We start from the raw sequence: 15,683 nt of genomic DNA on the forward strand, positions 1-15,683 counted from the left end.
CAAAACTTCTAGAGAAAATCAAGAGGAAAGCAGAAGTGGTTGAAGCGTTACCTTTCTGGCTACTGGTTCATATGCTAAATATGGCTGTATAGCCCCTTCCATTTACTGTCAGGCCAGACCAAAATCCGGTAATTCACCCACATGCCAGAATCTGTGTCTAAAGGTGTGGAAATTGAAAGGGTAAATTTGAGTAATAAGCAGTTATTAATGCACTTCTAAAATCTAATAAATCCCATCACATCTATCTGTTATAACCGGATTAAGAAAAAAAATATATTTTTGGCATCTTGGAAAATGTCCCAGATCTGCATAGACAAGTTTAATACTGAAATTCTTACAAGATGGACCAGATCATTCAGGTTTCTGAACGGAGCTTCTTCCTAGAATTGAATTTAGCACAGGATAAGTTTATAGTTAGAATCCTTCAGGTGGTTAAACATATTATACCCCAATGAGACCATTGATCGCTCCTTGGGATCTCCTCTAATGGAGGGTTCCTATGAGCCCATCCAGGAAGTTTCCCTTATATGGCTCAAAATACTTTTTCTAGTGGAAATTACTTCAGCTAAGAGGATTGGAACCTTCAGCTCTATTGTGCCAAGAGGTATATTTAAACATATTTAAGGATAAAGTTTTGTTAAGACCTAATCCTCAGTTATTACCTAACTGGATTTTAAATTCCTGACATAAATCAGGAATTGGTCCTCCCTTTCTTTTTCCATGATGCAAAGAACCCTAAAGAATGGATTTAGTTACAGCGCTGACAATTTATTTGGATAGAACCAAGACTCTTAAGCAAATGAACAAATGGTTTATTTTTCAGAAGGTACTTGTAAGGGACAACCCCCAAGCAAGGACACTCTAGCAATATGGGTAATAAATTGCATTGTAACAGCATATAAAGTCAAGACGAGAGAGTCATCAAGTATTTTGAAGACCTACTCTAAATGGGCCAGAGCCTCCTCAAGGGCAGGGAAAGCTGAAGCTACATCAGAAGAGTTATGTTAAGCTTCAGGGTGGAGTTCTCTGCATACATTCGATAAACGTTTTAGAATTGACGTAGCAGCTTCAGTAAAGACGAAATTTGGAAAGAAACCCAGGACTAAGTTTAACTAATTGGGTATAGACTGCTGTACCATGAAGGAAAGAAGGTGAAATGCAACAATCATTACCTGCTAATTGTATTTCCTTGAGACCCTCCATGGCAGCCTAGTCTATAACCTGATCAGTTTTCGCACGGTTATTGTTATTTTACTTTTACAAAGCACAAGTGTATAATTTTATTTTCTCTATATGTAATATGTAATGCTGGGAAAGAGTCAGAAGACAGTGGAAGAAGGAAATGATGGCCTTATATAGTTCTATTGTAAACTCCTGTCTAGCTTTAACAAGTGAGGGGGATTAACCCATTAGAGACTGCTGCCATGGACGGACTCGAGAATATACATTTAGCAGGTTATAGTTGTTTTTATACGTCTTTGTTTTACTTCAAATTACTGCAATTTCATTCTGGGAAGAAAAGAATAGCATTTTCTTTAGCATATTGTCAATACATAAGAAGTAAGGTTGGCATTGTTGACATCCCTTACTAAACCATTTTATTTGACAATTGGTCCTATTAGAAAAATGTAAACAGCACAATAAACACAACACATTCATTCTTTATGTCTGGGTTGATTATATTATATGCCCTCATCAGACAAACAATTGTCAATTGGCAGTAGAATCAGAACACTGATTTAATTAACCCCCTTCCCTGGAAGACTTGTTATTAGTCAGTTGAAAGTATATTGCTTTGCACTGAAAGCTATAGAGCTATTTTCTCATGATGTTACTCTTTGTTGTAACAGAGTCCCCAAAACACAACAATATTCCTCGCTCTAGTCATCCAATATCTCTTTTGAAGAAAATCTACACATTCTGTATTGTCAGATTCCTCCAATGGTCAAGGAAATAACAGCATGTTGTCATCATTGTTTTGGCATTTGATCCAATGATTCATTTCAACCATGTCCTCATACCAGCACCAGAGAGTCACTTTTTTGTAGACCAAAGCGCTCCTTGTAGGTATTAAATAGTTCTTGTAGACAGTTAACATACAAAGCATGATAAGCGTCCACCTGCTGCTCAGAAGGGTTCTTCATCCTAGGTACAGGGATGGGTTTTCCAACTGGAAAGAAGGAGAGATATTCATCTGAGAATATTCACTACAGTGAGCTGTTGCTTAATATGAAGATTCTATCCCCAGAAGACACACCTTGTGATTCACCCAGACTACTTTCACAAGCAATGTGCATCTATAATTAATGACAGGATGTGCTAAAGGAATTAACCACAATATGTATCATGAGACTTTTGCTGTGTTTAGGCAAACACATTTAAAATAATTTAAAACACTAAACATATATCAGGTAAATTCAAAACATTATATATATATATATATATATATATATATATATATATATATATATATAGAAAATCAAATCTTGGTTAGATATAATTGTTACTTTACTTTGCATATTGAGAGTTTATTTGTAAATGCTGGTCATAGTGCCTGGCCTCAGATTTATGGGATTGGTTTCTGTCTAGCTATGGTTGGTCTAGCTCCAGGTTAATTCTGAGTTCTGGTTCATGTTAGGTAAACTATATAGAGTCCAAGTTCTAACCCAAGTCCTAACCCTTGCAGCCCCCATAGTGTTGCTATATTGGGGGAGCAAAGTATTTAGAAAGCAAGGACTGAAGGACTGTAATTGTCTTACTGAAGTGTTTGACCAGAAGGGGTAGTATTTGGGCCTTTTCAAAGAGTAGATACTACGTTGCCAGTGGTGCGAGAAGGCGGAAGCTCCTTGGTCTAATTACCAAAGTGATAGATATCCATAGTCCAGATCTTGTGAAACGACCATATTGGAGAGTTTGTTGAAGACAAACCTGGTGGGAGGTGTTGTCTGCATACCTGTCAAATGGTAAGATTTTACTTCTGCGTTTTCAGTCCTAGATAGAGTGCTCACCCGAAACACCATTATGGTAATATTAAGTGATCACTTTATGTGACTCAAGGAAGGAAGGAAGGGGGTGGTGTCTTTTGTGCAGAAGTTTTAGGCACCCTGCAGCTTATTGTTCACTTACAGACAGGAAGTACATAATGCCTATGGAGAAGTGATATGACCATGATCCTAGTCTTATCAGAAATAGGTTTAATGTTTAGGTCTCCATATGTATTTGTGAATGTTACCAGTCACACGTTTCTATAACACAATTCACACTTTAGGTTTAGTGATTCTTTACAAGAGCAGGGCGGAGAAACGTGTTTGGTCTTGACGATCCTTTACAGCTATTTAGTAAACTGAAATTTGCATTCCTGCAATACATACTTATACACTTTAATGAGAGCAACATCACATTTTGGAAAGGTAGTAATGGACATACTATGGAAATCACAATGCTCTATTGAAGGAGAACTATAGTGGGATAATGATACTGGAACTCCAAAACATTGACTTTAGTCCAAATCACTGTTAAACATGTTTCAACTCCTGATTCCACCTCCATACTGGATAAAAAAGCGCTTTACTTTCTTAGCAGACATTTGTTTAGAGGGGCCGTCAGGGAGAGAAAAAAGGAAGGGAGTATTAAGGACCATAGAGGCTGCCCACTAAATATTAAGATTATAGTTCCTTTAAAAGAGAGAGAAAGAGTTAATGGTGGAGGGGGGGGGGGGGGCAATATTTGGGGTTACTGCATTCGTTATGGAAGAAAAAAGGAACACGAGGAAAAAAAGGTGAGGCAAGGAAACTAGAAGAAAGCTATATGCAGGACGTAGGACAATAACTGACTGAGGATTGACCAATAAAGGTCAGACACAAGAGTAGGAATATATTGTCTTGGAGGACATGTCTTATAAACAGCAGAATTTACAAGTATAACAAAATTGTTTTGCAATAATCATAAAATTAACAATTTTATTATACAATGTCTTTGACCTAGACAACTAAAATATAGATAACATGGACAGTGGCGTAATAAGGTGGCACTAACCCACGGTGTTGATAGCTTTCCGTATGGGCATTATTCCTTTGGAAGAACTGGAGAAGATCCCTTGTCCAAAGAAGATGCAGGGAGCAAAACCAACCCACTGCTGGAACAATTCCTGGAGGTTCCTTTTCCAACTCCCAGGTTCAAAGTGATACTGTTGAAATACTTCATTCTCCCCAAATGAATACACTGGTACCAAAGATGCACTGTGAAATAAATTTATTCTTTTACTATCATAACAAAACCTCATAAGATTGCCGTCAGCTACCTGCATTAAAGAGAACACCAGTATATTGATAGTGTGGTCATTAACATTGGTAGCCTGAGCCTAGCTACACAAGTGTGTGCTGCAAGAGATCTCATACAGTAAAGGCCTTGTCGCTGTAATAGAAACAGAGTGGATTTGCACGCACAGGGCATGATTCTGCGTTAGACGCCATTATGCCCAGGCCCGGCGCTCCCATTAGGCAAGGTTAGGCACTTGCCTAGGGCGCCGGGCTCTGGAGGGCGCCACAGAATTCTAAAATACTTTAAAACTGTGCGGCGACCGCTGACCATACCTGTCACGGCCGCCGCACAGCATTCAGATGGACGGGGAGGGGGGGGGGGGGCGGGGGGGGGGGGGGAGGAGAGGCTATTTTGTCACCACCGCCGCCTCTCTGCTCCGTCTCCTCCCCTCCACTTACTAGTGTCAGTGAGTGGAGGGGAGGAGACGGAGCAGAGAGGCGGCGGTGGTGAGATAAGGTAAGGGGAGGAGGGAGGCGATTTTTGCGGGGGGGAGGCGATTTTTGTGGGGGGGGGGCGTCGATTTTTGCGGGGGGGGGGGGGGGGGGGCGCCGCTTTTTTAAAAATGCCTAGGGCGCCGTGGACCCTAGCACCGGCCCTGATTATGCCCCAAATTGCAGATACAAATTCTGTTCTCTAAGAAAGTCGCAATTACAGGAATATGCAAAGTTGCAACTATCACTAGACACGTGCAGGTCGGCCCCAGTAGCACAGGTTACATTCCCTTACGTCCATGTTTATAACCACTTGTTTTGTTTGGAAAATACAAAAACTCACTATTAGACATCAATAAAAATTCAAAAGCCTCTCCAATACAGGAGAAACTCCACCCTGGCATGCCTTTAAAAATGTGCTTAAACCCCCCCCCCCCGTTTATATACATATGTAACAAAGATAGCACCTGTCAGTGTCAGCGGGGCATTCTAAAACAGCAAATCACAGGCATTGTGCTATTGCTGGTGACCATCATCTGTTATTTGTACTTGCCCTCACCCACAAACAATATGGCTTTACTGGCACTTGTGCTTCTGTACCCCAGATTGCATCTACTAGCAATTGCACAAACACATTCTTACTGTACTCGGACTAAGTTAGAACGCACGCAGCCATGGCACACTAAAGTACCACAAAATCTTCAAACACTTTCTCACAAAGCAGAACGTCACTGGCGTAAATCTCATAGCTCTAATGATTTCCTCTTATATACTTCTATCTACCACTTCTATCAAAAGGCTATGGACACCGCTAAACAGACATACTTCCAATCTCTCATCTCTGCTCAGGCTTCTAACCCCAAATGCCTCGAACAAACTTAAATCTCTTTCTCAACCCTCCCACCCCAAACCCTCCGACTACCATCAGTGCCCAGAATCTTGCCTCCTACATCAAGGACAAGATTGATAAGATCCAAAATGAAATATTATCTTTCTCGACAAACAACCAACACAATTTCTTCCCGGCACCCTGTGACACCCTCTCTTCATTTGATCCCACAAATTAAGATGAAGTATCTACTCTACCATCTGTCCACTTAAACCTATATCCTCACATTATTGTCCCATCTCTCAGCTCGCATGCCCCTCCAAGCTTCTCAAGAGAATTGTCAACACTTGCCTCACATGCTTTCTTTCCTCACACAACCTATTGGATCCTCTTCAGTCAGGATTTCGTTCTCAACACTCCACAGAGAATGTGTTGACCAAGGTTGTCAATGATCTGATCACAGCTAAAATTAAAGGCCTTTACGCTCTTCTAATTGCTGGATCTCTCTGCTGCATTTGACACTATTGACCACTCTCTCCTTATATAAGCGCTACAGTTCCTAGGCCTTCTAGACACTGTCCTATCCTAGTTCTCATCCTACCTTTCTAAATCGCTCTTTCAGTGTTACTTTCACTGTTAGAACTATCCTCTGTTCCCCACATCGACTCTATATCCAAATCATATTAAATACATCTAAACAAAAATTCCAGAATACGTACATATCTTACACAAGACACTGCAAAAACTTTAATTCATGCATCATCTCCAGCATTGACTATTGCAATTCCCTCCTAACTGGTCGTTCCCGTATCAGACTCTCACCCCTAAAAACTATTTTACATGCAATGGCTAGAGATTTTCCTTGCAAATTGAGCTTCCTCTACTGAGCCACTCTGTCAGTCTATACATTGGTTGTCTGTTTTTCACCAAATCCAATATAAAATACTTCTACTAACCTACAAAGCCATCAACAAAACTGCACCAACATACATCTCCACATTTGTCTCAAAATATCTCCCAACTCGACACCTCCGTTCTGCACAAGATCTGCGTCTCTCATCCACTCATCACCTCATCACATGCTCCCTTTCCCGGTTACAGGACTTATTTTGGGCTTTACCCACTTTGTGGAATTCTCTCCCTGGCACAATAAGACTTTCCTTTAGTCTTCAAACCTTCAAGCGTTCTCTGAACACCTACCTCTTCAGACAAGCTTATAATATTCCTCAACCACCCTCTTAACCTCACTACATTACCCTATTACCATCCGTTACACAGTTCGCACAAGACAGCAGCTCTCTGATCCCCTGTGAATTTGCTGGCACTATATAAATAAATGTTGATGAATGTCACCTTTAAGTGTTATTTGTTAGAATGTTATCAGTGACAATATTTAAAAGAATAAGATAACATTTGTATATGTACACTTGGTGCCACGTTCTGAAAGAGTAATTTTTCTAGGCTGAGCACACATTTGTTGGCAGTATGGGCTACTGTTGTTGGTCGGGGCACAAGGTTTCAGCACCAAAAAAATCTAAGTCCAGCCCTGAAGAGGTGGGTTTTCTAATTTAATTACCTACCCTTCCAGGGAAGGGGGGTTAATTAGCAAATAATTACCTACCCATTAGTGAGGGCTTTCCTGATAAACCCCTTTCGTTTCTTTAAGGTCAGTATATGCTTATTCCTGGTGCAGTTCAATGCCTCTGCTGCTCCACCCACAACAATTACTACTGCATTGCCGGAGCCGTGACAGGACAGAAGGTAGTCTATGGATGAGTGTGTCACTGAGCACATTCCTGCAATAAGAATCAATAGGGACATACCAGAAATAAGTTGCCTTTATTCAAATACTCCTGTCTTTTCCTCCACAGCTGTATCTGCCTCCCCACTGCAAAGTAAAAAGGGACTTGCATATGCATCATCTATATGTATTGTAAAATAACAGGGCTTATGTCAAGGTTAGTTGTCAGACTACAAAAGACTATCTCTTCTGGTTTGGTGTTAATGCAACTACTATCTACGGTACATTTAATAAGGTATTTTTAAAGTTGGAAAATACACATTATACATATGGCGCATTCACACTAAGAGGTATATTTACAAAACTGCGGGCTTGAAAAAGTGGAGATGTTGTCTGTAGCAACCAGTCAGATTCTAGTTATTTATTTAGTACATTCTACAAAAGAACAGCTAGAATCTGATTGGTTGCTATAGGCAACATCTCCACTTTTTCAAACCCGCAGTTTAAAAAATAAAAATATAACTCTAATTTTTACGAGCCCCGGTGGTGCCTCAAGCCGCTGCAACTTACTGTGCCTGGCTAACGCATACCGGCTTTCTCTATGACGACCGGGATATCACTTCTGGTATTCGCCCCGGTTATTGCGAAGGCAACAGTCGGGACGAATTCTTGTTCATACGCCCCATCCCAGCATTGAAAATTAGTTAACACCCTTCTGAGGCTGATTATACCTGCTGTTCCCCTGCTTTCTGATTGCCCATTCTGTGTATATTAGGTCATAGCGTCCCGTGTATCCACATTTGCAGACCAGCTCTCTGCTCCTGTGTACTTCTGTATTCTGATTGATCTCCTGTTGTAACCCTTTTGCTTGACTTCGGATCCTGCTTGAACTCATGTGCCCCTTGACCTTTGCTTGTATTTGGACTATACAGCCCAGATCTTGACAGGTCAAATTCAGACGCTGTCCCAAGTAGTCCAAGAACTCTCCCAACGGTTATCTATCCAAGAGGAGGCATGGCAATCTTCACAGGCCACCTTGGCGCAGGCTGTGGAGTCCAAATTAAATCTCCCTGATCGCTTCTCTGGGAACAGAACTTTGCTACGGAATTTTAAAGAAAGTTGTAAATTATACTTTCGCCTGCGTCCCTCTTCTTCTGGTTCTGAGCAGCAGAGGGTAGGAATTGTAATTTCCCTCCTTCAGGGAGACTCTCCGACCTGGGCCTTCTGCTTGCCTCCTGACAGTCCCTCCCTACGAATTGTTCTTGCATTCTACATAGCGCTAGGTTTTTTATGTGATGATCCAGACCAGGTGTTTTCGCTGAGTCACACCTGAGATCGCTTAAGCAAGGTCGCCGTACTGCTGAATACTCTGTCGAGTTCTGACGGTGGTCCACTGGCAGCAACTGGAACGCCCCAGCATTACGCAGTCAATTCCGTTTAGGGTTATCAGATAAAATAAAGGATGCTTTGGTTCAATACCCTTCACCTACTTCGCTAGAAGGTCTTCTGCAACTTGCTATAAAGCTTGATAGATGCATTAAAGAGAGAAGAGCTGAGAAGAAAGCACCCTCCTCTGGTACACTGTTTTCCTTGTACCCTCCTTCCATGGATGCCATGGAACCCATGCAGCTAGGTGCTTATTGTCTCTCTTTGGAGGAAAGAACAAGGAGGCATACCTTGGGCCTTTGTCTATATTGTGGCAACAAGGGCCATCTTCTCTAAAGCTTTCCCGACAAGCCAGGAAAAGAGCAGGCTGCAGGCTTAGAGATTGTAGAAGAGGTTTGTCTAGGTCTGTAGATAATATCTTCCAAAAATGCACTTCTGGTTCCTGCGGTGATTTCCTTTGATGTACAATCCACTTCTGTTTATGCCTTACTAGACAGTGATGGTGTTGGAAACTTTCTGGATGTTGAATTCACCCGTTTCTTGAGGATTCCTGTCGTCAAGCTTGAGTCGCCAATCACTATCTGTGGCCTGGATGGTGGTCCTCTACATGGCGGAAAGATACATTCTCGGACACCTCTGTTACAACTCGCTGTGGGGGCCCTACATTCAGAGACTTTGTCGTTCTATCTTATTAATTGTCCTACTGTTCCTGTTATCCTGGGACATCCCTGGCTCCAGCCCCACAATCCAGTTATCGATTAGAGCAAGGGAGAGATTGTTCACTGGGATCCTGCTTGGTTCTCATCTTGCTTGTCTTTGCCCATCCGGTTGCTCCAGTCCCTGCCAGATCAGCTGCCTTTACCATACCATGAAAGTCGAAATGTATTCTCCAAACAGACGACTGACACGCTACCTCCACATCGCAACTATGATTGTGCAATTGACCTAGTTCCTGGTTCTAAACTCCCTAAAGGAAGATTATATTCTCTCTCTGTACCAGACACTCTGGCCATGGAGGATTATATTAAGGAAAATCACAGAAAGGGCTTTATTAGGCTTTCTAAGCCCCTTGTAGGAGCTGGATTCTTCTTTGTTTCTAAAAAGGACGGAACTCTTCAACCCTGCATAGATTTCTGTGGATTAAATAAAATCACCATAAAAAATACCTACCCGCTTCCGCTTATATCAGTCCTTTTCGATCAGCTCAGAGGTGCCTCAGTGTTTAAGTTGTATGCATCAGGGACCGCATTTGATCATGCCCTTTGGTTTAAGTAATGCACCCGCAGTCTTTCAGGATCTAAGCAATGATGTTCTTCGAGAATTCTTAGTGCGCTTCATCGTGGTATATCTGGATGACATCCTGATCTATTCTTCATCCTTGGATCAGACCACTTTCATGTAAAACAGGTCCTCTTAAAGCTCCGGAAGCATCATCTTTTCGACAAGCTGGAGAAGTGTGAATTCGAGGTACAGAAAGTCTCATTTTTAGGGTCTATCATCTCTCCAGATGGGTTCTTAATGGATCCTAGCAAGGTCCAAGCAATCTTAGAATGGGTACACACAACCAATCTGAAGGCCATCCAAAACTTTCTGGGCTTTGCAAATTATTTCTGGAAATTTATCCGTCCCTTCTCAGACCTTGTAGCTCCTTTTACTGCCTTAATCCGAAAAGGGGCAGATACCGATAACTGGACCTCTGATGCAATAGCTTCCTTCAAAACCCTGAAGTCAGCATTTGCCACTGCTCCTGTGCTAAAACATCCGAATCCTGAATTGCCCTTCGATGTCAAAGATTTCATTCTCCCTTGTGAGGATTGTGCCAGAAATAGGTCCGCCAGAAGCTATCCGTCGGAGCAACTTATGCCTATGCCCACTCCAACCAAACCTTGGTCACATCTTTCAATGGACTTCATAGTGGATATACCTTAGTCATCCGGTCACAATACCATCTTGGTGGTGCTAGATCGGTTTAGCAAGATGGCCCACTTGATTCCTTTGGCAGGGCTACTGAATGCTCAAACATTGGCATCACTGTTCATCCGCTATATCTTTCGCCTCCACGGTCTGCCTGAAGATATTGTTTCTGACTGTGGTTCTCAATACATCGCTCAATGTTGGATATCTTTCTGCACACACCTTGGCATCAACATCAACTTATCTGCCTATAATCCACAGTCTAATGGTCAGACAGAAAGAGGTAATCAGTCGATAGAACAATTTGTTTGATTCTCCACCTCCAAATGTCATAACAATTAGTCTTCCTTACATCTGTAGACTGAATTCGCCCATTATAATTCCTGTCATTCTTTCACCCGCATGTCTCCATTCTGTTGCAATTTCGGCTTTCATCCCAGGGCTAATTGCTCTTTCCGCAATCAGGCCTCCTGGTCTTCCTGGTGTACATCCAACAGCCTCTCGCCTCAGAATTATTTGGAAGAAGGTCCATTCCACTTTGCTCCAGGCCTCCTTTCCATAAAAAAAATTTGCAGATCAAAAACATGGAATATTAGGCTCAAACAACTCTGCAAAAAACTTGGACCTAGGTTCATTGAACACTTCTCTATAGTCAAAAAAGTCAATTCTGTTGCCTTTAGGCTAAAACTTCCACCTTTATTGAGAATCCCTAATACGTTTCATTGTTCTCTGCTGTCTCGTCCAGCAAGTTTAAGATTCATGAATCACCTAAACCTCAGCCAGTCAACGTGCATGGATGCCATGGATATATTGTGGAGAAGATCCTCGACTCCAAGAAAGTCCAGGGACAAACTAATTTCTTGGTACATTAGAAGGACTGTGGCCCAGAACACTCTTGGGTTCCTCGGTGGCGCCTGCATGCTGAACAACTTTTCGAAGAATTTTTTAAAACAGTATCCTGGAAAACTGTTACGAGCCTCGGCGGTGCCTCAAGCCGCCGCGACTCACTGTGCCTGGCTGACGCGTCCCAGCCATCTCTTTGACGACCGGGTTGTCCGGTATTTGCCCTGGACTGTGCGAAGGCAACGGTCGGGACGCTTTCTTATTTAGGCGCCGCGTCCCGGCATTGAAAATTAGTTAACAGCCTTCTGAGGCTGATTATACCTGCTGGTCCCCTGCTTTCTGATTGGCCATTCTGTGTATATTAGGCAGGGAGGGCTTAGTTATAGCGTCCTGTGTATTCACATTTGCTGACCAGCTCTCTGCTCCTGTGTACTTCTGTATTCTGATTGATCTCCTGTTGTGACCCTTTTGCTTGACTTTGGATCCTGCTTGAGCTCCTGTGGCCCTTGACCTTTGCTTGTATTTGGACTATCCGTGTATGCAGCCTGCCCTGACCGTTTGCCTGTCCTTTGACTATCCTGTTTGCTTGTTACCCACAACCTCCGGTCTGTACCCGACACCTACCTGTTACCTTCTCCCTGCACTGCGGCAGTTTAGATAAGCTTCTACTACATTTGAGCTTAAGTCCTGGGGGCATCCGAGTACCTGTGAACAATATCCGTTCTACAGGAAAGGCGGCTGCTTAAGGCGAAGATCTCTGTTAGGCTGGTTCTAAAAGCTCAACTATAACCGCAGTTCTATCACCTAAATGTGTGTTATGTGCACATACATTGCGCTAGTAACATTGTATGCGTATTTTATTCAGACAACATGGTATGATATAACCAGCAATTCAACTTCTAAAACTAAAAATAATATGACTAATACATAATAAATAATATGACGTCCAAGTTGTGGAAAGTGCTGCAAATCCATTTATTCCCACAGAAAATAAATATATATCTCTACACAATTTACCGCTTATTTATTTTACATGCTTATTTATTCCATAGCCACCAGCTGCATTTTGCACTATTCCATCTACTCCAGCAGGACTGTTTAGAAAGGATTTGCTGGTAGTAGGCACAATTATATGATATATGCTAGTTCCACTGGAATGAGATATGATGTGAAATGATTTTTGGAGATACGCGATCACTGCTAGACAGAACTGATCAGACAGCACTGAAATCAAATTTTGAGCACTGCACTCTTAATGAGCTGAAATGAATCTTTTTACCTGCAGCCAGTAGGTAATCTCGGTATAAAGGCACCTTAAAATTTCCTGCTAATGTCGTCAAATGTGGCTTTATGTTGGGGAACATGTGGGAAAATCCTGTACTGTCTGTGCCGAAATTACAGAATGCTCCCAAGCTCATGATTCCATGAGGATGGTATCCAAAGATATAATTGTGTTTTGGGTCTAGATCTGTATCTTTATGGAGCTGAAAGAGAAAACAGAACATATTCTATACATTCCCATTTTGTGCTGCAACTTTTTTATTAAGACTATCGATATCAATTGAAGATGTTATTGTCCCATTCTAGAATGGCTTCCTGACAACCAGGGACTAAGTGGACTCTCCCCCATCGCCATTATTGGCTGCACGCAGCCCACGTTTCCCTCTACCCAGCTGAAGTCACTTGCCTGCTGGCCTCCAATACATCAACATCTCAGTGCATTTCCATTTCTAAATAGGTTGCTCTTTTGCTACCACTAAACCTTGGTTTATCATTTCCAGTAGTCTAGTACCCCCATCAGGTCACTTTATCAGGATCTCTGCCTCTAACCAATGTAAGCCATAAATGAACTAAACAGAGTTGCATTTTAGGAGAAAACTATAGTAAGATCAGTGATGGATGTGATTTATACACAGTGGGCCCGATTCATGTTTTGACACAACCTGGGTGCAAGTTGCAGTTTAAAAAAAAAAGAGCATGGAACGTGTGCATAGTTCCGACCGCATTCATATCCATGCAGATCTCGATGTGTGTTGCGATTTCCTTCTGGGTAGAAGTACTCATATGTTAAGCACATGTGCAATATAAGGTCAAATCAGAACACTAACCAAAAAATGTGTATAATAATATAGAACAACCACCCTGACAGTATAATCATTAATAAAAAATATGGTTGGTTTAAATCTATATTATCTATAATATAAATGCTTAGTGGCGTGTGTTAGTCTGTGTGTGTGTGTGTGTAAAAAATAAAACCAAGCTGCAGCACCACCTGCTGGGCGGAGTTATACACGGACCTACTAAATTCTTAGTGTGTGTGGGGAAAAAAATTCAGAAAGGGCTGAAATTTGGTATACTAAGATGTTTTTAATTTGTTAATTGTTAAACGTGTTTATAAAGATTTAAAAAAAAAATATATATATTTCTTGAAGGAGAAGTGACAGTTGGGAGTGGTTGGTGGTTGCCGGGGGTGACAGTGGAGATTGGTTGGTGGTTGAGGCCTGGGCTATGGCCCAAATGCATGACAAGAACCTTTTTAACACCTTAAGTAGCTTGATTTGACTAGAATGCATGAGTATCATGCACGGGTTAACTTGTGTATATATATATATATTTGTTTTTACTTTAAATAATAAATCCAGATGTTCTTGATGCTTACTTTACATACTATGCATTTTTATAGTCTATCTTACTTGCATACACATGTTCTGTGCTAGCTAATGGCACACTATGCTGTGTCATGACTAAGTCGGCACTTACATCTGCCCTGTAGAGGGTAAATATGAAACAACTGAAAACTGAAACAAGCGTACGCAAGAGAAATTTAGGACTTGAATCGGCCACATCTGCGTCGGCACGTCCTTCCCATCCCCATTCCACCCTTAAAGTCGTAGACAGCCCATAAGTGCCTTTTGTGTTCGGACATGAATTGCATTCATTGGCGTAAGGTCAGTTTCTGAGCATGGGTAGAGCTATTTCACTAAAGATACAGCATGCAAACAGACTTGTGTCTGAACATGAATCAGGTCCAGTATGCCGCTGGAGATTTTTCGCCCTTTTGCATATATAGGCGCACTTCTAGTTTGTAGTAGCATCGTCTGAAAGCAGAAAGCAGGCGTGCACTTTGACGTGCGCTGGACAGATCATCCTGGTGCACTGATGCAAAATCTAGGTGTTTTGGGGTGTGCATCACTTTATAACCGAGGCCCACTGAAGTGTGAGCATAATATGATTAAAGAGTTCATATGGTCTACTAAATCATATGATTAGTAAAAGATAGGAAATGTAACGATTAAAAAAAGAGCTAAAGAATGGTCAATCTACTCAAATATTTTAAGTTATTATCTGTTTAAGGATTATTGAAAGAGACTTTCACAAAATTACTTATGTTTATATACCAAAATGTTTGCATAGTGTTGTAGAAGAAAATATACTAATCTGCTATACAAACACCCCCCCCCCACCTTCATATATTCCCACAAACCTTTATGGGGAAATAATCTCTTAAATATTTCCAGACAGTCCATCTACTCATCCAAACTGATCTTCTTCCACCTGTAATACAAGAGAATGATGGTTAAAGTCCAAATGAAAAACATAAACACCTATAGAATATATAGTATATAACCTACTTCTTCCCTCGTCTTCTTTCGTCATAACTGTACCGTGATTCAACTACACCATGCTTGTCTACTTTTGAAAAATAATTTCAGAGAGATTGTGCAAGTAACACCAAAAGGGTGTGTCCTGGCCCGCCTAAGTGGGTGTGTTTAGCGTCACCAGGTGGAACCTATAGTACTGTGTGCAGCATGCTGCTAGATGGGTTTTGTGTATGGGTGTCATACCATCAGAGGCTGTATAGTGCAGCAGAGCTGAAGCATATAGCAAGATTGCATTAAATTTGTGACTTCAGGTCATGACTTCTCTCACACAGATGGCACAACAACTATCCTAGAGGTTAGCCTACCTCCCCAGACTCCGGGAAATCTCACAATATTTTGGGAGTCTCACGTACATTCCGGTAGAGTAGGCAACCTTGATCAAAACACTGCAAATACAAATTATACAGCATACAGTAACACACTAGGGTGGTTGGTATCTATGATTCATAGTGTTGGCTAATATATCAGAGTCATGTTTTAACTGCAAATATAGAAGTACAATGCATGTTTACTGGCAGCAAACATTCAACTGTATTCTTTATTCTTGATAATTTGTA

General features: G+C 41.5%; 1 protein-coding gene across 5 annotated transcripts in view; it reads right to left on the bottom strand.

Annotated features, from left to right (window-relative positions):
* Positions 1 to 1,581: 1,581 nt before the first annotated feature.
* Positions 1,582 to 15,683, bottom strand: part of LOC142143741 (diacylglycerol O-acyltransferase 2-like) — a 40,305-nt gene continuing 26,203 nt past the window's right edge. For all 5 annotated transcript variants that reach the window (XM_075201852.1, XM_075201854.1, XM_075201850.1 and 2 more), the window contains 5 exons: positions 14,949 to 15,019; positions 12,744 to 12,948; positions 7,202 to 7,376; positions 4,036 to 4,238; positions 1,582 to 2,170 (listed from right to left, as the gene is read on the bottom strand). In XM_075201852.1, the coding sequence (XP_075057953.1) occupies positions 2,016 to 2,170; positions 4,036 to 4,238; positions 7,202 to 7,376; positions 12,744 to 12,948; positions 14,949 to 15,019 (809 nt within the window). In that variant the 3' untranslated portion in view covers positions 1,582 to 2,015. The remainder of the gene's footprint in view (positions 2,171 to 4,035; positions 4,239 to 7,201; positions 7,377 to 12,743; positions 12,949 to 14,948; positions 15,020 to 15,683) is intronic.

This window comes from Mixophyes fleayi, chromosome 3 (genome assembly GCF_038048845.1).
Source record: "Mixophyes fleayi isolate aMixFle1 chromosome 3, aMixFle1.hap1, whole genome shotgun sequence".
Classification (NCBI taxonomy): domain Eukaryota; kingdom Metazoa; phylum Chordata; class Amphibia; order Anura; family Limnodynastidae; genus Mixophyes; species Mixophyes fleayi.